Source organism: Saccopteryx leptura, chromosome 2 (genome assembly GCF_036850995.1).
Source record: "Saccopteryx leptura isolate mSacLep1 chromosome 2, mSacLep1_pri_phased_curated, whole genome shotgun sequence".
NCBI lineage: Eukaryota > Metazoa > Chordata > Mammalia > Chiroptera > Emballonuridae > Saccopteryx > Saccopteryx leptura.
Window position 1 is genome coordinate 344,233,758 of NC_089504.1, and position 23,542 is coordinate 344,257,299.

General features: G+C 44.6%; 1 protein-coding gene across 3 annotated transcripts; it reads left to right on the forward strand.

Moving 5' to 3' along the window:
- Window positions 1-16: 16 nt before the first annotated feature.
- BECN1 (beclin 1) lies at window positions 17-23,288 on the forward strand. 3 transcript variants are annotated; one of them, XM_066364094.1, is made up of 12 exons: window positions 17-117; window positions 12,079-12,207; window positions 14,704-14,771; window positions 15,660-15,718; window positions 16,404-16,494; window positions 16,604-16,740; window positions 16,887-17,081; window positions 18,016-18,162; window positions 19,642-19,791; window positions 21,079-21,139; window positions 21,586-21,728; window positions 22,488-23,288. In XM_066364094.1, exons 2-12 carry the CDS (start codon window positions 12,081-12,083, stop codon window positions 22,654-22,656), a joined length of 1,347 nt encoding a protein of 448 aa, XP_066220191.1. In that variant the 5' UTR covers window positions 17-117; window positions 12,079-12,080; the 3' UTR covers window positions 22,657-23,288. The 3 variants fall into 3 exon arrangements, with proteins under 3 accessions (XP_066220191.1, XP_066220189.1, XP_066220190.1); XM_066364092.1 differs by lacking the exon at window positions 17-117 and adding an exon at window positions 11,656-11,812; XM_066364093.1 differs by lacking the exon at window positions 17-117 and adding an exon at window positions 11,830-12,004.
- The last annotated feature ends 254 nt before the right edge of the window (window positions 23,289-23,542 follow it).

Genomic DNA, 23,542 nt, shown 5'->3' on the forward strand with positions numbered 1-23,542 from the left:
ACGTCACAGCCAATCGCCGGGACTCCAGCTAGAATGCGTATGGGCTTTGCGCAGCCGTACTGAGGGTCGACTCTGGATGCTCGGGTCAGGTTCATATCTCCCCAGTTCCTGTGCCCGGTAAGAGGAAAGTAAAAGGGAGGGTGGCGGAGGCTGGTTTACTGAGTCCCAGAGAGACTCAGGAGCTGTTTGACTCTCTGTTAGCTCGGCACTCGCCTTCACCGAAAGGACTTTCTTAGCGCTGCCGCTTGGAGGACAGGACCAACGATGTCGTCGCGCGCAAGTGACGTTAGACCGAGAAAGCTGTCGGTCCCGGCGCTAGCTTCAGGGATCTCGTCTGAGATTCTTGCAGCCTCTTCTCTTTGACCGAAGCTCTACTGCTATGCTAGAGCCAGAGACAAAGTTCTATTGTACCAGGCTTCCCCACCTTTCTCCACCACTTAACTCTCATACACTTTCAGACATCGGAGATCAACTGCCTGATGGGTAAATTAACGCCCAGAATGGGTTGGCTTCACGGTGATGCCACTTAATCCTGGAACAGAACCCAGGTCTCCTGATTTCTAGGACAGTGCTGTATCCATTTTCCTAATGGGAGGCAAAGACCTTATCTCCACTCACCCATTCTCTCGGTCTGTCGACATTGGTTATTTTGCTAAATAAAATGGGCGGGCCGTTGTGCTAGGCTCTGTAACAACACTGCCGCAGAGCCTAGAAATATAATGTTAGTCACTTAAGTAAGTTAAAATCTTCTAGTAGCCACATTAAAAAGTAAAACGGGTGAAATTAATTTTAATCATACTTAACCAAGTTTCTCCAAATATTAATTCAATGTGTAATCAATATTTTTAAATTAATGAGATCATATACATTCTTTTTTTCATACCAAGTCTTCAAAATATGGTAAGAATGTTAAACTTACAGCACATCTCAATTCAGACGTGCCACAATTGCAGTACTGAATAGGCACGTGTGACTAGTGGCTCCTGTATAGAACAGCACAGCTCTGGGAAATCAAAGGTAAATAAGACTCAAGTTCTCTGGTCTCACAGGGCTTAATACTGGGGAAGACACCTGAAAGTAAACTGTCATCACCATAATTACAAAATTTGATAAATATTAGGAAACTGATACAGAGAAAATAGCAGGGACCTATTTTAGATAAAGTGGCCAAGGAAGGCCTTTTAGATGAAGTAACAATTACTCTGAGATCTAAAGGATGTAATGAGGTTAGCTTGGGAAGACTCAGGGGAGGAGCCTTCAAAGATACAGGTGCAGCCCAAGAAAATGCCTTGGGGAAGGAAAGAAGTTGTCCTATTGAAGAAATTGAAAGACTAGTGAGCTGGGTGGGAGTGGGGTGAGGTGGGGTGAAGTGGGTTGTTAGGAAACAAATTTGATTAAGTGCAAAAAATTCTGTAGGGTTGTGAGTATTGGAAATCATATCTTTGAAAGAACTAGCCAGTGCCAGGACACAAGGCAGGCACTAGATACATAAGCCATTTTGATAAGCTACCTATTAGTGTTTAGCATGAAGAGGTTACTCTTTAAACTATGTAATTATCATGCTTTCAGACTCAAAGACCTTTTGTGCTTATTCAAGACTACATACAACATAGCCCATACTACCTATCTTGCTTATTAACATCTGTTTTCCCATTTTATATTAACACTTGTCCCTAGGAAATTTAACCTCAGATCTAAAACTTCAGAAATGCTTTCCAAAATTTACCTTATTTTAAGTTTGCTTTACCCTGCATGTATTTAAAAATTTATAACTTCAACTTACAAACTTAATATGTTTGTTCTTCTTGGTGGCTTTGTTCTCAAATACTTGTGTTTTGTTGTCAAGTTGTAAGAAGGCATATACACATTCCTTCTTTATCTCCATTCCTCCTCCCTTATCCAAATGTTTTATGTACTGCTCACAAAAATTAGGGGATATTTCAAAATGAATATAAAGCAATAAAAAAAGCATTTGATTTTTTTTATTAAACAAGAATATCAGAAAAGCAAAGGACAAGTCAAAGAAAGTTGATTATGCAAATGAGACACAAAACCAACTTTTATTTCATTGGTGAAAATGCACTATACAAAAGTCTGAAAGTACTAGAGTATCTGCATGTTTCCTGATGCCCTAATTTTTGTGAGCAGTGTATAATATTCCACTTTATTCAGTGAACAGTTGCCGAGGGCACCACTATATTTACTAAACTCTGTTCATTCCTGTGTGCTTATAAATCAAACATGATCACTGATAACTGGTCTCTCTTTAAGTTCATGTCCACAAATCTCAAGAGGGTGTGCAACACTGCCTGAGACCCTACTACATACTACTGACAAGTTTACTCTTCCACACTCCAAATGACTGTCATACCATCTTATCTCCCCAAACCTTCAATATCCTTCCCCTCCCACCTCCAATTTATGGTCTTGGCTTATTTTTCACTGTGAAAACAAGCAAGTGAGAATTTCAGCTCACCACCAAATCTGCCAACCTGGAAATACCTTCTGCCTTTCTTCCCCTTTTATTGAAGGAAACATCCCTGTTCCCATTAAAAACCAACTCTTTCTGGCCCTGGCCAGCTAGCTCAGCAGTAGAGCATTGGCCTGGTATGTGGAAGTCCTGGGTTCAATTCCTGGCCAGGGCACACAGGAGAAGCGCCCATCTGCTTCTCCCCCCTTTCCCCTCTCCTTTATCTCTCTCTTCCCCTTCTGTAGCCAAGGCTCCATTGGAGCAAAGTTGGCCCGGGCACTGAGGACGGCTACATGGCCTCCACCTCAGGCACTAGAATGGCTCCAGTCGCAACGGAGCAATGCCCCAGATGGGCAGAGCATTACCCCCTGGTGGGCATGTCGGGTGGACCCTGGTTGGGCGCATGTGGGATTCTGTCTCTCTGCCTCCCTGCTTCTCACTTCAGAAAAATACCCCCAAAAAACAAAAACAAAAAAAACCCCACCCAACTCTCTCTTTTGTGCATTGGAACCCATCCTCTTTTTCTTTTTTTTTTTTTAATTTTTATTTATTTATTTATTTATTTATTTATTTATTTATTTTAGAAAGGAGAGGGAGAGAGAGAGAGGAGAGACAGAGAGAGAGAAGGGGGGAGGAGCTGGAAGCATCAACTCCCATATGTACCTTGACCAGGCAAGCCCAGGGTTTCGAACCAGCGACCTCAGCATTTCCAGGTCGACGCTTTATCCACTGTGCCACCACAGGTCAGGCCATCTTTTACTTTCTCAAGGTCTGTGTTCAGTGATTCTCCATTCTTTTTCCTGTATTACATATATCTTCCTCCACTGGAACGCTTCCAAACATGGTAAATCTCTCCCATCTTAAGAAAAACCCTCCCTTGAATTCAGATTCCTCTTTCACACTCTATTTCTGTGCTCTTCTTCATGGCAAGACTTCTTGAGCAATGTTGTCTCATTCTAATTCCTTATCTCCCATTTAGTCCAATCCTCTCCAGTTAGACTCCCATTCCACATTCTCACTGAGATAGTTCTTGTTAGGTTACTAATGACTTCCATGTTGACAGCACCAGTGGTCACCTCTCCATCTTGCATGAACCTCTCAGTGGTACCCAACACCTGTATGCTGATGGCTATAAATTTACTTCTCTAGGCCTGACATGTTACTGAGTTCCAGTTGTCAACTAAAAAGGCATCTCAAACTTAAGGTGAATTCTTGATTCTCCCACACACCTGTTATTTTTCTGCTTGTTTCTATCTCAGTAACCAGCACAACTGTCAACCTAATTGTGAAATCAAATACCTATCAACCTCGATTCCTCATTCCCTCATCTCCCCACATCCAACCTTCATCTGATCCTGTCAGTTTTACCTGTATAATCCTGTATGAGTATGTTTTTTTTCCATCTCCTCACTTGTTACCCTACCAGTGGTTGGCAAACTCATTAGTCAACAGAGCCCAATATCAACAGTACAACGATGGAAATTTCTTTTGAGAGCCAAATTTTTTAAACTTAAACTATATAGGTAGGTACATTCCTTATCGAGGTAGCGCCCGCACATGGTATTTTGTAGAAGAGCCACACTCAAGGGGCCAAAGAGCCGCATGTGGCTCACAAGCCGCAGTTTGCCGACCAGGGCCCTAGTCAAAGCCACTGTCATCCTTTGCTGGGACCATTATGATAGACTGGTCTCCATGTTCACTCTTGCCATCACCTCCACTACCACATTGCATTCTCTACTCATACCCAAATTATCTTTTAATATGTCAACTGTGGTTATGGCAGTATCTACTAAAGCTGAATAAATCTATCTTCCAGAAATCCCAACTCTAGAAACACCCAACAGAAATGTATAAATAAATGTATTCACTAAAAACATGAAAAAGAATGTACATTGCAACACTATTCACAATTGCCTCAACTGAAAACTACTCAAATGTCTCTCAAGAGTAAGATGGATAGCCTGACCAGGTGGTGGTGCAGTGGATAGAGCATCAGCATGGGACACTGAGGACCCAGGTTCGAAACCCTGAGGTAACTGGCTTGAGCATGGGGTCATCTGGCTTGAGCACAGGCTCAACAGATTGAGTGCAGGGTTGCCAGCTTGAGTATGGGATCACAGACATGACTTTGTGATTGTTGGCTTCAGCCTAGAGGTCTCTGGCTTGAAGCCCAAGGTCATTGGCTTAAGCAAGGGGTCACTGGCTCAGCTGGAGCTCCTCAACTGTCAAGGCACATGTGAGTAGCAATCAATGAACAACTAAAGTGCCACAGCTACAAGTTGACACTTCTCATCTCCCTTCCTTTCTGTCAGTCTGTCTCTCTCACTCCCACTAAATAAAATTATTTAAAAAGAGTAGAATGAATAAATTAAAAAAAAACACTTATTGATTGATTTTTAGAGAGAGACAATAAAACATCAACCTGTTGTTCCACCCATCCATGCACTCATTATCATACCTACTATATTGGTTTGTTGCTTTAACAAAGTACACAAACGGGTGTCTTTGAACAAGAGAAACATACTGTTTCACAGTCTGAAATCAAAGTAGCTGGACCATGCTCCTGCTGAAGGTACTAAGGCGAAACCTGTTTCAGCCCTCTCTCCTAGCTCCTGGTAGCCTCGGGTGTTGGCTTGGAGATAACTTCTCTCTGTGTCTCTTCACATGTTCTTGACTATCTTTGTGTCTAAACTGCCCCTTTAAATTTTTTTTTTTAAGAGAGAGATAAAGGGAGAGAGGAGAAACATCGATTTGTTGTTTTACTTATGAATTCGTTGGTTGACTTTTTGTGTGTATGTGTGACAGAAACAGACAGACAGACAGGAAGGGAGAAAGATGAGAAGCATCAGTTCTTTGTTGCAGCTCCTTAGTTGTTCAATGATTGCTTTCTCATATGTGCCTTGACCTGGGGGGGGGGGTGTCAAGCAAGTCACCCCTTGCTCATGCCAGTGACCTTGGGCTCAAGTCAGCGACCTTGGGCTCAAGCCAGCGACCTTTTGGGTCATCTCTATGATCCCATGCTCAAGCCAGCGACCCCACACTCAAGCTGGTGAGCCTGTGCTCAAGCGGGGACCTTGGGGTTTTGAACCTGGGTCCTTTGCATCCCAATCTGACACTGTCCACTGCGCCACCACCTGATGAGGCTGGTTGATTCTTATATGTGCCCTGATGGGGGATCAAACCTGCAACTTTGGCATATTGGGAGGATGCCCTATCCAACCCAGCTAGGGCTCAAACTGTTTGTATAAAACATCAGTTATATTGGGTTAGGGAAACCTAACAACTTCATTAACTTGATCATCTGCAAAGACCCTATTTCCATAAAGGATCCTGGGACTGAACATTAACATCTTTGAAAGACTCAATTCATCCCATAATACCTACTATTATCTGAAATCATCTTATTCATTTGTTTACATGTTTATTGTCAAATTCTCTCCCCTAGAATATAAGCTATTAGAGCAGTTCACCAATGTATCCTCTCAGACCTATAAGACTGATTAGGTCCTCAGTAAACCTTTGTTGAATTGATGATTTGGGGTATGTTGTTGAGTATTCACAATCCCTCAAGCACTATACATACTGACCTGTCACATATTCTCCAAGCAGCAGGGCACACAGACAGTTTACTCTGTGCTGAGCATTGCTCTCTTTACTTCATATTATTACATCATTTAATCATCACACTACCCTGTGCTCACTTTAAAAACAAGACAAGAGTAGTTGAATAATTTGCTCAAGATCAATGTTGGTGAATGACAAAGATACATTTTCAACCCAGGCAGTCTAGACTTTCAAACCCTCAGTTGTAATCTCTATACACCCATACCCCTCTATAAGCCCATTATATCTCTATGCCTTTCTGAGACCATTAGTAGTGGTAGTTAAAGCAGGAAGAAATGTAGGACTACGAACCCACCATGCCAGGCCTAGGTGGGATTTCTTTGGGAGTGATTCCATTCACCTACTCTAGAGGGAGTCTCATGCTGAAAGATCCAAGAGGAAGAAGGGTTGTAAAAACTAATTAGCAATACCAGGAGAAAATCATCTGTTCATATATTACATTTATGTAATACTAATCATAGGGAGATCACCTACATTTAAAATAATAGGAAAGTGACAATGACTTACTAAAAAAAATTTTTTTTTCCTTTTTTGCACTTTTCTGAAGCCGGAAACGGGGAGAGACAGCCAGACAGACTCCCGCAGGCGCCCGACCGGGATCCACCCGGCACGCCCACCAGGGGGCGCCGCTCTGCCCCTCCGGGGCGTCGCTCCACCGCTACCAGAGCCACTCCAGCGCCCGGGGCAGAGGCCAAGGAGCCATCCCCAGCGCCCGGGCCATCCCCGCTCCAACGGAGCCCTGGCTGCGGGAGGGGAAGAGAGAGACAGAGAGGAAGGAGGGGGGGTGGAGAAGCAAATGGGCACCCCTCCCGTGTGCCCTGGCCAGGAATCGAACCCGGGTCCCCCGCACGCCAGGCCGACGCTCTACCGCCGAGCCAACCGGCCAGGGCCCTAAAAATTTTTTTATAAGAGAAAGTTAGGAAGGACTCTTGGAGTTTAGGGAGAATGTCAGAGGTGACACACCTGGGGGGTAGAAGAGGGGAATGGGAAAGGCCAGAGTGTGCTGCCGAAAGTGCACTGGGAGTGAGGACGACTTTCTAAGCAATATAAATCACCCAGAAAAAAAAAGACAGATTTGACCTCATAAAAATTGAAAACTTTTGCACATCTGGAAAATACATTAATAGACCAGTCATACAAATTGATGAAAAATATTGAGCAAAATATTACCTAGTAGATAAATGAGTAAAGGACACAAACAGAAAGTTCACAAAAAAGTGAACAAGCTGATTTGTACAAATGATGTCAATTTTTTTTTTAGATTTTATTTATTCATTTTAGAGAGAAGGGAGGGGAGAGGAGCAGGAAGCTCAACTGCCATATGTGCCTTGACCGGGCAAGCCCAGGATTTTGAACCAGTGACCTCAGTGTTCCAAGTTGGTGCTTTATCCATTGTGCCACCACAGGTCCCGATGATGCCAATTAATATAATAGGGAAGTGCCATTTATTCCCCCTCACTCCTCAAATATTTGATACCTAATACTGGCTAAGGCATCGTGAAACAGATTCTTATACATTACTGGCCCTGGCCGGTTGGCTCAGCAGTAGAGCATCGGCCCAGCATGTGGAAGTCCTGGGTTCAATTCCCAGTCAGGGCACATAGGAGAAGTGACCATCTGCTTCTCTACTCTTCCCCCTCTTCCTTCTCTCTCTCTCTCTTCTTCTCCCACAGCCATGGCTCAAATGGTTTGAGTGAGTTGGCCCCAGGTGCTGAGGATGGGTCCATGGCCTCACCTCAGGTGCTAAAATGGTTCAGTTGCTGAGCAACGGAGCAGCAGCCCCAAATGTGCAGAGCATCATCCACTAGTGGCCTTGTTGGGTGGGTCCCCATCCCAGTGCATGCAGGAGTCTGTCTCTCTGCCTCCATGCCTCTCACTTAATGTATAAAATAAAGTAAAATAAAAATATACATTATTGCAGGCAGAATATGATTTTGTGCAACTGCTCTGGAAAACAGTTGCTAATATTAAATAAGAGACATGAAATAGCCATACTCTTTTCATCAATAATCCCAATAATGAGGCTTTATCATAAGAAAGCAGTCAGCTCTTCCTTGCAGTGTTATTGTAATCACCAAAACTGGAAGCAAGGGAAATTTCCAGCAACAAATACGTTAAGTTAGAGTGCATGTGATGTGATGCAGCCATGACGATACAATTATAGTGTAGTGCGATTATGGGTAATTCCATGACACTATACCTCTAACTTTTTGTATTGTTACATTATCTTTCTGTAAAAGTTTAATTTTGTTGTAAATTAACTATAAGCTTGTTGTAAAAATAATCTAACAACACAAACTAAGTAAAGTCTTGTTCCATTGTCCAATGAAAAACTGCTTGCTGCGTATCACTTGATATAATGTAATATCATATTATACACCACATACAGTATATTATTTTTTTCTGCAAATGGAATCATACCATGTATACTGCCTATAACTTTTTTTTTTTTTTTGCAAGAGAGAAAGAGGGAGGGACAGACAGGGACAGAGATGAGAAGGGAAAGGAGAGAGATGAGAAGCATCAACTCACTGTTGTGGCACTTTAGGTGTTCATTGATTGTTTTCTCATACATTCCTTAACTGGTGGTTCCAGCTGAGCCAGTGACCCCTTGCTCAAGCCAGTGACCTTGGGCTTTAAGCGAGCAGCCTTTGGACCCAAGCCAGCAACCATGGGGTCATGTCTATGATCCCATACTCAAGTGGCAACCCTGTGCTCAAGCTGGTGAGCCCACACTCAAGCCAGCGACCTCAGGATTTCGATCCTGGGTCCTCATTGTCCCAGGTCGACGCTCTATCGACTGCGCCACTGTGTGGTCAGTCTGCATGTAACTTTTCTTATTTCAATAGACAATCATCTCGTGTCAATTAATGCAAAAAAACCCCTCCTATCTGGTCTTCCTGTTTCCAACCTTGCCCTTCTTCAGACCACTCTCAAAGTAGTCAACTGAACCAAGTAAAAAGCAAGTTTAATTTTTTTTTTTTTTTTTTTTTTCATTTTTCTGAAGCTGGAAACAGGGAGAGACAGTCAGACAGACTCCCGCATGCGCCCGACCGGGATCCACCCGGCACGCCCACCATGGGGCGACGCTCTGCCCACCAGGGGGCGATGCTCTGCCCATCCTGGGCGTCGCCATGTTGCGACCAGAGCCACTCTAGCGCCTGAGGCAGAGGCCACAGAGCCATCCCCAGCGCCCGGGCCATCTTTGCTCCAATGGAGCCTTGGCTGCGGGAGGGGAAGAGAGAGACAGAGAGGAAAGTGCGGCGGAGGGGTGGAGAAGCAAATGGGCGCTTCTCCTGTGTGCCCTGGCCGGGAATCGAACCCGGGTCCTCCACACGCTAGGCCGACGCTCTACCACTGAGCCAACCGGCCAGGGCAAGTTTAACTTTTTTATTATTACTACTAATTTTAGAGAGAGAAAACATTGGCTTGTTGTTCCATTTATTTGTGCATTCATTGGTCAACTCTTGTATGTGTCCTGACCAGGGATCCAACTGACAACCTTGGCATATCCAGAGGACACTAACCAACGGAGCCATGGGGCCAGAGCCCCACATTTTTCTTTTGTAATTTTTTTTTTACAGTGTCTTTGATAGTTCCAGAAGCTTTCATTTCTAAGGAGTAAAATTCAGTATTCTCCTTTTGGGCTTCTGATTTTCATGTCATGCTTAGGCAGAACTTTTCCACTCCAGGATTATTAAAAATATTCACTCATGCTTTCATGAAGTACTTTTTAAAAGTTTTTATTTATTGGTTTTTATAGAGAGGCATGAGTAGTGAGAAGTATAAATTCACAGTTACTGCCTGACCAGGTGGTGGCGCAGTGGATAGAGTGTCGGACTGGGATGCGGAGGACCCAGGTTCGAGACCCCGAGGTCGCCAGCTTGAGCGTGGGCTCATCTGATTTGAGCAAAGCTCACCAGCTTGGACCCAAGGTTGCTGGCTTGAGCAAGGAATTACTCGGTCTGCTGTAGCCCCACGGTCAAGGCACATATGAGAAAGCAATCAATGAACAAAGAAAGTGCCACAACGAAAAACTGATGATTGATGCTTCTCATCTCTCTGCATTCCTGTCTGTCTATCCCTCTCTCTGACTCTCGCTCTGTCTCTGTAAAAATAAATAAATAAATAATTAAAAAAAATTCACAGTTACTTGGGTCGTTTTAAACTTTTTTTAAAGAAGTTTACTTATTTTAGAGAGGAGATGGAGAGAAGGGGGAGGAGCAGGAAGCATTAACTCCCATATGTGCCTTGACCAGGCAAGCCCAGGGTGGCGACCTCAGTGTTCCAGGTCAATGCTTTATCTACTGTGCCACCACAGGTTAGGCTAGTTGCTTGTTTTGCTTGCTTGTCATATGTGCCTTGACAGGGCAAGCCCAGGGCTTCAAACCCTCAACTTCAGCATTCCAGGTCAATGCTCTATTCACTGCGCCACCACATACCAGGCATATAGTACTTTTTTAATCATTGTATTTTTTCTTTTTTTTCTGTCCCCCTTCCCCCTTATTCATTATATTTTTGTTGCCTAAATCCGTGGCTAACTTGGACTTTCTGGTGTAAGCAGTGAAGTAGAAGATTCAGCTCACCTCTATCTACATGGTTCTTTTGCCCCACTCATTACATTAAGTATATAGTTCATTTCTCCACTGATTTGGAATACTTTATCACAAACTAAATCCCCCTGTATACTTGGTCTATTTTAAAATTATTTTGTATTTTTCCGAAGTTAGAAGTAGGGAGGCAGTCAGACAGACTCCCACATGCGCCGGACCGGTATCTACCCGGCCTGCCCACCAGGGGACGATGTTCTGCCAATCTGGGCCTGGCGGAGCCATTCTAGTGCCTGAGGTGAGGCCATGGAGCTGTGCTCAGCACCCCCGCGGACTTTGCTCCAATGGAGCCTTAGGGGAAGAGAGAGACAGAGAGGAAGAAGGGGGGGAGGGCAGGGTGGAGAAGCAGATGGGCGCTTCTCCTGTGGGTCCTGGCTGGGAATCGAACCCGGGACTTCAACACGCCAGGCGGACGCTCTACCGCTGAGCCAACCGGCCAGGGCCACTTAGTCCATTTTTGAACTCTATTCCGAGTCATTGACCGCCCTATTCCTGCACCAAAACAGAAATGTTTTAATTTTATACTTTATTATAAAAGATATATCTTTATACATTTCAGTATCTGAAGTGCTTGACTTTTCCCAATTAATTAATTGAAATTTTATAATATAAAATAAAAGTTTACCTTCCCTCCAAGTGTGTCTACCACTCTCTCAGGGACGTTTGAGAGAAATCCCAGCTCTCCCAAAGCGAAACTTTTTTTAACAGATACTGCAGGAATAATTAAAGTGGCTCTTCAGAAGCGACATCTGAAGAAAAGTCACTGAATTAGAGAAAGGCGGAGCCTCCTCATTCTCTCCAATTCTGTCTCTCCACTTCCCCTCCCAACCTTTGCCCGTCAGCCTATGCCTGCCGCGTTTCCCAGTTCAGCCTCTAGGGGGCGCAAACCGGCCCGAAAGCGGCCGGGGCAAAACGGACCTATTGGCTCCTCCTACAACTGCAGCCGTCGTGGCGTCACATCCGGTCAGGGCGGAAGTCCTCCGCAGGCCGACCGGGAAGTAGCTGAAGGCTGGCTATGGCAGTTCTGAAGGCCTCGCTCCAGGACAGACTTGAGGCCACGGTGCCCCCGCGGTAGACCAGACCAGGGTGGCGGGCTCCGGGCCCCGAGGTGAACAGCGTCGAGGACTGAATCGCGGCCTTAGAAGGGAGCCTGGGAACCCTGACTGCCCCTAATGCAGCCCCTCTCTGACTGGGCTGTAAACAGTCTTTGCCGGGGCTGCCCCGGAAGCAAGTCCACTTGGTATCGTGCGGTTGCTAGAGGGAACGGCGCGGGCGGGATTTCCCCCTTCACACCAGCAAGGTTGGTGGTAGCCTCGGACCGGGGGTTCAAGGGTGCCTATTCTCCCTAACATCGCCTCCTCTCCACCGCCGCAGGGATGGAGGGATCGAAGACGTCCAGCAGCACCATGCAGGTGAGCTTTGTTTGCCAGCGCTGCAGCCAGCCCCTAAAACTGGACACGAGCTTCAAGATCCTGGACCGTGTCACCATCCAGGAGCTCACAGGTCAGCGAGACCCTTGCAAAGAGAGTGGTCAAAATTGTTGAAAGTGAGCAGCTTTGGAGATGTAGGTCTTAAGATGTCTGTCTGTGCAGTCTGTCACAGACTCCAGTGTAGACCTAGGAAAGTCACTTAATCGCTTTGACTCCCTGTTTTCTCATCTGAAACATAAAGAAGTTCTGACATAGTATGCTTCTGAGAGCTTTCTATAACAAGGAACTGTTCTTAGTTTTTACTCCTGCTGTTTCAGTAGATATATAATATATATAATATATATTATATATATGTGAAAATAAAATAAAGGGCATTTTTTGAGGACTTGTCATATACCAAGTTCATTACATGCATTACTTTGTTTAGTCCCTGCAACAACCCCTAGGGATGATTTTACAAATGAGGAATTGAGGCTCAGAAAGCTTAAGTGGCCCTGGCCAGTTGGCTCAGTGGTAGAGCATCAGCCTGGCATGTGGAAGTCCCAGGTTTGATTCTCGGTCAAGGCACACAGGAGAAGCGCCCATCTGCTTCTCCACCCTTCCCCTTCTCTCTTACCCTCCTGCAGCCAAGGCTCCATTGGAGCAAAGCTGGCCCAGCGCTGAGGATGGCTCCATGGTCTCCGCCTCAGGTGCTAGAATGGCTCCTGCTGCAACGCAGCAACACCCCAGCACCACCCCCTCCTGGTCATACCGAGTGGATCCCGGTCTAGCGCATGCAGGAGTGTGTCTCTGCCTCCCAGCTTCTCACTTCAGAAAAATACACACACAAAAAAGAAAGAAAGCTTAAGTGATTTACCCAGTGGTCAACAGTTGATAAATGGAGTAATAGAGTCTCATAGTCTCAAGAAGTGAGATTTAGTTTTAAAAAACCCAAAAAACTGAATAGGCAGTTTAAATAAGCTCAAGGATCTGACGGAATCAGCCTGCTTGGATATAAATCCTGGCATCATTTACTAGGTGAATGTCGTTTTGCAAGTGACATCACCTCTCGAGGTCCTGGTTTTTTGGTTTCTTTATCTGTAAAATGACTTCCAGGTAGTTTTAAAAATCAAATATGACTAAGAACATAAATACTTAGGAATATGCTGGACAAATAAAACTAAATAAATGTTAGCCTTTGTTACTACCCAATTTCTCTTCTTTGAGAATTAACTCTTTAATGGATTTAGAACTTTTTATTATGGTGGCCCTGACCGAGTTGCTCAGTGGATAGAGCATCTTCCAGTGCGCTGAGGTCTTTGGGTTCAATCCCGGGTCAGGGCACATAAGAGAAGCAACCAATGAGTGCACAAGAGCTGATGCTTCTCTCTCTCTCTCTCTCTCTCTCTCTCTCTCTCTCTCTCTCCCTCTCTCCCTCCCTCCCCCCTCCTTCCCCCTTCTCTCTTTTTTTTTTTCTCAAATCAATGGAAAAATTAAAAAGAAACCTTTTTATTTTGGAGATTTTCAAATATACAGCTAAGAGAAGGGCATAATGAACATCACCCAGCTTCAACAAGTAACTACATTCTCTCAGTCTTGTGTCCTCTATACCTCCACTCACCTCCCATTCCCTCTCATTATTTTGTTTTTTTACTTTTGTTATGGAAAACTTCCAAGTGTATAATGAACTCTATGTACCCATCACCTAGTTTCAACAATTATTTTTTTAAATGTTATTTTTTTATTGATTTTCGAGAGAGACTGGAATGTAGATCTGTTCCTGTATGTGCCCTGACCAGAGATCAAACTAAACTGGCAACCTCTGTGCTTCAGGATGATGCTCTAACCAACCGGCTATCCGGCCAGGGCACTTCAACAATTATCGATGCACATTTAATCATGTTTTATCTGCAGCCCTATCTCTTTCCCTCCCACCCCAAATTATTTTGAAGCAAACCCCAAAAATAAATACCATAAATATTTTGGTAACTATTTTTTAAAGATAAGGTATCTTTAAAAACATAACCATAACATTATACTGGAGAAAAAATTAACAGCCCCTTAATCTTATTTAATGGGAACAAGGGGAAGAAGAGATTCTTCTTTGTGTAAATGGTACTCTCAGAAAAAGGTAGAGGTGGGGTGATGATAAGGATGTTTCTAATTCTTTTTTTATACTTTCATATCCACTTTTTTTTTTTTAAAGAGAGAGAGGACAGACAGGGACAAACAGGAAGGGAAAGAGATGAGAAACATCAATTCTTTGTTGCGACACCTTAGCTGTTCATTGATTGCTTTCTCATGTGTGCTGTGACCTGGGGGGGCTCCAGCTGAGCCAGTGACCCCTTGCTCAAACCAGTGACCTTGGGCCCAACCCAGAGACCTTGGGCTTCAAGCCAGTAATCATGGGTCATGTCTATGATCCCACATTCAAGCCAGTGACCCCGCGCTCAAGCCAGTGACCTCAGGGTTTCAAACCTGTGTCCTCAGCCTTCCTGGCCGATGCTCTATCCACTGTACCAACACCTGGTCATGCTCCACTTCTGCTTTGATAGGATTCTTTCTGACTTAATATTTTCCTTGCCCTTAGCTCCATTACTTGCCACAGCCCAGGTGAAATCAGGAGAGACCCAGGAGGAAGAGGCTAACTCAGGAGAGGTAGGAAACACTGAAAGGCAAACCGGGTTTCTGCAAGGTACTTTGTGCTTCTAGAGCCACAGATTTTGGGGATGTCTGGTTAATAAGAGACATTCTACGCAATCAGGCCGCTGTGGATCATTGGAGGTAAGGAAGTGCACCTGAGGTCACAGGGTTACTGAATGGGGCATCCATTCAAAAATGTGAAGAGAGGTTCTTTATTTGAGGCAGAATTATAAGCCATTATAGGTGAGAGATGTGATGACCTGTGGATCCAGGTCATCTCAGGGCATATCTAGTTTATATCTGTTGTCCTAGGTAATTATTAATATCCACTTCTCTTCATTCTCTAAAGTATCTTGGTTTGGGCAACGAATTATATAATTACCCTGGCCAGATAGGATTGTCAGTGTTAGAGAACATGTCATTTTAAACTGTGATAACTTCAGTGAGCATTTTCATTGCCAAAAACAGATGTCATAGGTTTTTTATCACATATAAATTATGTCAAAGTATTGAAAACATCAAATTACCTACTTTTTTCTATGTCATGGCAACCTTCATTGTAGTCTGATCTGGCTTTGTCCTTGTGTTCTGATATATAGGACATCTCACCTTTACCCCTGACTAATGTTGAGAAAATGTATAGTTAAGTTATAATTGAGTATAAACATAGTTAGGGAATGCTGTTCCCCACAAAAAATCATATGGGACTTGAAGTGTGTCTGTACCAGGGGTCCTTCCTTAGTATCCAAGAGTTGGCTAGATAATACCCATTTGTTAAGTCTCTGTGGTTTATCAGTCTTGTGGTTATCAGGTATAAAGCCAGATAGTTCTGAGGCTGTCTTTGGGAAATAGACTTCACCTCTAAACTGTCAGAATTCTAATGCCCTCTTATTTCTTTCCCAGGAGCCATTTATTGAAACTCGCCAGGATGGTGTCTCTCGCAGATTCATCCCACCAGCCAGGTGCCTACTACTCCTCAGCCCCCTGCTCCTTGCCAAAGACTAGTAGAACTTTAACTGAACCCGGACTTGAGGCCTGGAGCTAGGTGAAAGAGATGAAGCATCACTTAGCCTTTTGACTCTTTTAGAAAAGATGCATTCCCTTACACCTGGCCCATCACTTTCCAGTATTCAGTTAGTACTGGAAAACCCAATTAGTTTTTCCTATAGCCATTCACATGTGGGAAGAGACAGTAGCTCTCATGATAAAGAATTGAGACCAAGTCAAGGGAGTGATTAACAAATAGAAAAGATGGGCTCTTGAAAAGTTTAAAAATAGCAAATGTTGTAGATGTTCAGATTCTTAGTTATTGATGCATGTGAAGGTGGCTGGCGAGGGACGTAATATTAAAATGTGGTCTTTCCAGGTTCTCCTTTTCCGTCATAGACACACACATCTCAGTTTTTGATTGCCCCTCTCCCTCCGTAGTCCATCCAGGCCAGCCTTCCTGCTGAGTGCCCCTGTGGAGGACCAGCATGGCCTTCCCTCGGGAGAGAGGGACCTTTGGGAGGTCAGTCAGGCTAGGAGTGGGTGTGCACCTTGAGGCCCCTCAGCTGGTGCTTGAGAGTCTCTGCCACTGGCACCACAGTAGGTGGAGGAGGCCTCTCTGCTCCCTCATGTGGCCCATGGGCGGGGGGCTGTCTGCAGGATGATGTCTACAGAAAGTGCCAACAGCTTCACTCTGATTGGGGAGGCATCCGATGGTGGGACCATGGAGAACCTCAGCCGAAGACTGAAGGCAAGTCAGCCTCATTCCAGCATCAAGCAGTGGGCATGACTGGTAGAGGTGGGGGTGACTGGGCAGGTAGCGTGGGGAAGGCCCTACCCTGACTCTTCGACACTTCCAGGTCACTGGGGACCTTTTTGACATCATGTCAGGCCAGACAGATGTGGATCACCCACTGTGTGAGGAATGCACAGATACTCTTTTAGACCAGCTGGACACTCAGCTCAACGTCACTGAAAATGAGTGTCAGAACTACAAGTGAGTGCTTCTAGAGCCAGGGTCCAGAAAATGACATATGGGCTTGAGCTGTCACTGGTCTGAGCCTGCCTGGTCCTTACCCAAGAGCTGTGTTCCACTCAGGTGAACAGGTTCCCTCTGGTAAGCATACTGTGTGTCCTTGGCAGACGCTGTTTGGAGATCTTAGAGCAAATGAATGAGAATGACAGTGAACAGCTGCAGCTGGAACTAAAGGAGCTGGCGTTGGAAGAGGAGAGGCTGATTCAGGAGCTGGAAGATGTGGAAAAAAACCGTAAGATAGTGGCAGAAAATCTCGAGAAGGTGCAGGCTGAGGCTGAGAGACTGGACCAGGAGGAGGCGCAGTGAGTGATCACCCTGTTCTTCTCTTTTCCTGCCCTCAAAGCTCCAGCTGAATGTGTCTGATTTGTTTGTAAGCTGCAGTCAGCTGTCATTTCGCAGCATGTCTGCTCTGGATCCTGCATATTGTTTCCAGGCCCTGTTTCTAGAGTTTTGTTTGAAGGGTTATATGTGGAGGGTCAGCATGATTAAGTGAAAAAAGCATGTTGATTAAATAGAGAAAGGATAGCAAGGGCTGTAGTCACAGCTCTGTGCTGTAGGGAACTGGGCTCATTTGGGTTAGTCAGCTGCTGCACCCGGCATCCTGCTCTGGAAGGATGAGCATATTGGCCTACATTCATTCTTTCTTAGCTCAAAATTTTCACTGGTGCTCTTGACCTGAGAGAACCCTCTGTCTATTGGAGGAGACAGTTTTCACATTCACTGAAATAGGGGATATGAAGGACAGGACAAAAAGTTAATTTTTCACAGAGCAGTGTAACAAGTTCCATTGGAAATGGTGTTTACTAAACACTTCTCAGCCATTTGGCTAAGATCAAGTGTGGAAATGGTGATTACTAACTATTTTAAAGGATAGTAAGTATATAGAGGTGAAGTTATAGAAGTTCAGTTATGACTAATCCATGGAAGAAGCCACTCTTGACCCACTCACTTTGATTTTGGAAAAAATTAGACATCTAAGAGATGTTTGGCCCTAGTTTGAGTCTCTTTTTCCTCCTCTTTTTGAATATGGGCAGCTGGAATTTGAGACATTCCTGTCTCTCCCAGGCAAAACAACTGGTGCAGATAAGTTCCTTTGCGTAGGATCTCTGACAAATCTGAAAGCTGCTGTGACTAGATGCAACCGTGATTACTAAGAAAAAATCATTAAGGAGAGTGATAACAGAAATTTTAGCCTCCAAACTAACAACCTTCAATGGCTACCTTGGTTGCTCACAGGTATCAGAGGGAATACAGTGAATTTAAACGACAACAACTGGAACTGGACGATGAGCTAAAGAGCGTAGAAAACCAGATGCGTTACGCCCAGATGCAGCTGGACAAGCTGAAGAAAACCAACGTTTTCAATGCAACCTTCCACATCTGGTAATGAGGGCTGGAGGGTGAAGATCTGGGAAGTACCACAAATCTGGCTTCAGCTGTTGACCACCAAGCCAGGGTGCCCATCTCCCACAAAATAGGACTGTATATCATTCTTACCCCATCAGGTTTCTTTGATTCCTTGTGACGGGCTAGGAACAATCAGGGGAATTGGAATTCTAGAGCTTATTGCCATCTACTCTTTCAAAGAAAGATCTGAACCCTCCAGCCACATGAAATTCTGGTTCTCTGCCTGGAGCTGATTTCTTACCCCAAAGGACATTCACGTATTAATTTATTTGATGTTTTATCCATTTAGTATCTGTTGAGCATCTTCTGTGTGGTAGGTACTATTCTAAGCACTGGGATGGCAACAGCAAACAATTTGTATTCTTTCTAGTTGCTTATAATCTCGTGGAAAAGATAGATAAGTAATAGACAATTATAACACAATGTGATAATGGTTAATATAGGGTACTGTGGGAACACAATGGCTACTTGACCCAATGTGGGGAGGCCGCATGGAACGTTTTGCTTAGGGGAGGTTGATGGTTTTTTTGTTTGTTTGTTTGTTTTTGTTTTTTTTTTTATTTATTCATTTTAGAGAGGAGAGGGAGAGACAGAGAGAGAGGAGAGACAGAGGGGGGGGGAGGAGCTGGAAGCATCAACTCCCATATGTGCCTTGACCAGGCAAGCCCAGGGTTTTGAACCGGCGACCTCAGCATTTCCAGGTCGACGCTTTATCCACTGCGCCACCACAGGTCAGGCTGGGGAGGTTGATGTTTAAGCTGAGATGTGAAGTAGAAGTCTGCAGAGGAGGGGGGTGGTTTCTGGCAGAGAGAACATGTGTAAAGAAACAGGAAAGTGGGAGTGGTGAATTCAGAGAGCTTATTGTGACTAGAGATTGAGTGTAAAGGGGAGAATGACAGGATATGAAACTGGAGAGTTACCAGTTCCTAAAGTATCTTGTAGGTGTCATAAAAGCCTGCAGACTTGAACCGAAGGCATTGGGAGCCACTGAAGCATTTTAGACAGGAAAGTGATATAATCACGTTTGCGATTCCGATAACTTTACCTGCAATGTGAGAAAGAACTTGGGGAAGAGGGCAGTATTTTTGGTAAGGAGACAGTTAGTAGCAATCGTCACAGGAAAAGAAAGTAGTAGCATCGAGTCTGGGGAGAAGTGGACAGCTTGATGAGATTTAGGAGGTAGAATCACCAGAGTGGTGCTTTTTTGCAGGGGGGGAGCTGAGAAAGAGCATTCAAGGATGGTACCCAGGCTCTGCTTTGGCATCTGAGCAGCAGGTAGAGAGGTGAGGACTGACACTTAGACATATATTTGAAGCACCACGTAGAGGTTGGATATATGAATCTGGAGATGAGAGAGGTATAGGCTAGCTTTTAGGTGAGAGCAGGAAGTGTCAGAATTTGCTAAGTTTTAAGTTCTCCCTATATTTTTCCTTGCCCGTTTGCCTTCTTCTGTAGGCACAGTGGACAATTTGGCACAATCAATAACTTCAGACTGGGTCGCTTGCCCAGTGTTCCTGTGGAATGGAATGAAATTAATGCTGCTTGGGGCCAGACGGTGTTGCTGCTCCATGCGCTGGCCAATAAGATGGGTCTGAAATTTCAGAGGTAAGAAATGTAGCCCTTTCTTGTGGCGTGGTACATCTTTGATATCGTTTGTATCTCCATTCTGGTACTGCTCTCCACTATGGCCGAAACCCTTTCTCCCAACAGCCTGGGAGTTTCCTGTCTGTGGAGACTGCCTGCTTCTGGTTTTCCCCTCATCATAGGGCTCTTCCTACTGATAAGCAGTCCTTGAGCTGCATGACCTTAGCAGTGGTCCCCAACTTACCATCTGTCTCCAGAACCTTAGTGTTCCTCAGGCTCTTTTCAGCTTTTGTCGTTAAATCTAAAACACTTTCATCCACAAAGGCCCCCTAGACAATTATATAATAAATATACTTTGTTCGGTAAGCAAATCTTTTTTTTTTTTTCTGAAGTGAGAAAAGCAGAGGCAGAGAGACTCCCACATGTGCCCAACTGGGATCCACCAGCATGCCCACCAGGGGGCGATGCTCTGCCCATCTGAGCCATTGCTCCATTGCCCTGGAGGCACTAGTGCCTGAGGCAGAGGCCACGGAGCCATCCTCAGCACCCAGGCCAACTTTGCTCCAGTGGAGCCTTGACTGTGGGAGGGGAAGAGAGAGGCAGAGAGGAAAGAGAGGGGGAAGGGTGGAGAAGCAGATGGGTGCTTCTGTGTGCCCTGGCCGGGAATCAAATCTGGGACATCCACATGCTGGGCCGACGCTCTACCGCTGAGCCAACCAGCCTGGGCTGCTAAGCAAATCTTTTTTTTGTTTGTTTGTTTGTTTTGTATTTTTCTGAAGCTGGAAACGGGGAGAGACAGTCAGACAGACTCCCGCATGTGCCCGACCGGGGTCCACCCGGCACGCCCACCAGGGGGCGAGGCTCTGCCCACCAGGGGGCGATGCTCTGCCCATCCTGGGCGTCGCCATGTTGCGACCAGAGCCACTCCAGCGCCTGGGGCAGAGGCCAAGGAGCCATCCCCAGCGCCCGGGCCATCTCTGTTCCAATGGAGCCTCGCTGTGGGAGGGGAAGAGAGAGACAGAGAGGAAGGAGAGGGGGAGGGGTGGAGAAGCAGATGTGCGCTTCTCCTGTGTGCCCTGGCCGGGAATTGAACCTGGGACTTCTACACGCCAGGCCGACGCTCTACCACTGAGCAAACCGGCCAGGGCTGCTAAGCAAATCTTAAACATGGAGTCTATAGGGAGATGAGGGAGAGGGTTGGAATAATAAAAGAGATAGGATGAAGTCTGAAAAATCATTGGGTTCTAACATCCCAATAATCACTTTAGTAAGAGTCCTGTATCCATCTCTGTATGCTTCTTCTTTTAGATATCGACTTGTTCCCTATGGAAACCATTCGTACCTGGAGTCTCTGACAGACAAATCCAAGGTACTCTGGGGAGCTCCATAATCGCTGGAATACAGAATTCTTGTACCTTCTAACAAAATGGTTTTATTTTGAAAGTGGCATTATTCAGTTTCCTTCTTAGACTGATATATCTCAAGAAGAGTCAATGTCTTGTCTAGTTCAGGATTAGCTCTTTGAGGTCTAGAGAGAAGTTAGGTGTTTCACGGTCTATTGAGAAGGGATATGGGCAGATTGGAGGAGAGTGTGTGCTTTAGAATGGGGAGTGAATCACTGTGAGATAAATATTTAATTCATTTCTATTGATAGTAAAACAGTATTAAGTGCATTTTTATTTGCCCAGAGTTACTGTTTTCAGTGGGATACAGAAAGAACATGACTTGAGAGATTGAGAGGATTGGGAACAGTCTCTGAAATATAATAGCCTGTCTTAGTGCCACACCCATAGCCAGTTCTCTCTTCTTGGGCAGGAGCTGCCATTATACTGTTCTGGTGGGTTGCGGTTTTTCTGGGACAACAAGTTTGACCATGCAATGGTGGCTTTCCTGGACTGTGTTCAGCAGTTCAAAGAAGAGGTTGAGAAAGGCGAGACACGTTTTTGTCTTCCTTACAGGTCAGTATCCCCCAGTGCTGAATGAACCTAGAGTAGGACCAAATTGAGCAGGATTGAAAGGACAGTAAGAATAAAGGCAAAACATATAGAAGGAAAAAAAAAAAACAACATATAGAAGGTGGGAAAGCAGAAAATGGTACGAAATCACTTGACACTGATGGGCAAAGACTGATGTAGCACTGCAGGGAGGACCAAGTGTGACCACCTGGCTCCTGGAGAAAGGAATGTTGTCTTAGTTCAGGGGATTTTCATAGCACAGAGCTCATGCCCACTCTCCAATTTCAGGAGGATGTTTCCTTAAGACCCTGGAAATATACAGGAATGCTTCCTTTGGCCAAATTGTGTAGGAGCCCGGTGATGGATGGCAGTCTTAGTTCAAGAGAGTAAGGCCGAGCTGCTTCTGTCGCCCCAAAACAAAGCATTTCTTTTCTTCTGCTGCCCTTCTCTCCCCATGAGCTCAGGGATGCCTAGGAAAACAGTGAGGAGTACTGTAACCCTCACTTACCCTCTGCTCCAGGCTTGTCATCTGTTTGGGTGTGTGTCCTGTCCCTGTACTCCACAATGACAATGAGACTCTTGTGACAGCCTTCTTGATTTTTGGCTTTCAAGCAAATCCAAAATACACTACCGTTCCTCGCCAAGAGTTCTTTAGTAGATAAAATGACGTGAATGGTCCCATGATTGAGTCCTTGCCCATTTGCCTGAACTGACTTAACTCGGATCTCAGTTACTAATGAGCTCTGCTGTGTCCATCTGCAGGATGGATGTGGAAAAAGGCAAGATTGAAGACACAGGAGGCAGCGGTGGCTCCTATTCCATCAAAACCCAGTTTAATTCTGAGGAACAGTGGACAAAAGCTCTCAAGTTCATGCTGACGAATCTTAAGTGGGGTCTTGCTTGGGTGTCCTCACAGTTTTATAATAAATGACTTTCTTTTTTCCTTAGGAGGACGTTTGCCTTAAAGGCTTTAAAGTATGTTTTGTTTGAAAAAAATAAAGGTTTTAAATTAAATTCGGGTACTATTAAAGAGCACATGTTTACAATACCAAAAAAGGAAAAATCTACAAAAGCCACTTTATTTTAAAATATCGTATGACAAATAGTTTCAAAAGCTATACATGCCATGTATAGCTACCAGCCTTTGTTACACTTTTGACTCTTAATCCCATGCCTTCCTTCCCCTTCTTCCCTTAAAACAGCTAATTTAAGTTTGCTTCTGTGTTGTTTTTTAACTGAGTTGAATTGAGATTGATGTGTTTTCACTGGATTTTATCTCTCAACTTCCTGCACTTAACAAAATTAAATAGACACTTTTGTCTCCACCGAGACAAGATGTATAAGACGCACAGTTGGATAACGTGAGAAAATGACATATAAGCTTTGGTTACCATGTGATGTGATCAGAAGCTTGAAATTTAACACTTCTTCTCACTTGGTTCTAGTACTGAATGCCTGCTCTGCTCTGTGTTAGAGATATGAAATGGTGTTTGATACTGTTTGAGACGTTATGGAGAGATTTAATTATTTGTAATAAAAGATTTGCTGCAGTCTGATAATTGCCCAAGGTGCACTGTTGTTGTTGTTGTTTTGTTTGTTTGTTTGTTTGTTACCTGAAAGAGAGTACTTTGTATTTCTGGGAGAATTGAGTTCAAATGCAGGTATGTGGAAATTCTGTGAAACATGTTTAGAGATGGGTTAGTGTTACCTTTTAAAAGGATTAGTGGAAATAGCTGCAGAGAAAGCCCTATTTGTGTAGATCTCAATAACAGAACAGAGATGTTTAACTAAGGGAAATACAGGCTGCCTTCTTGCTA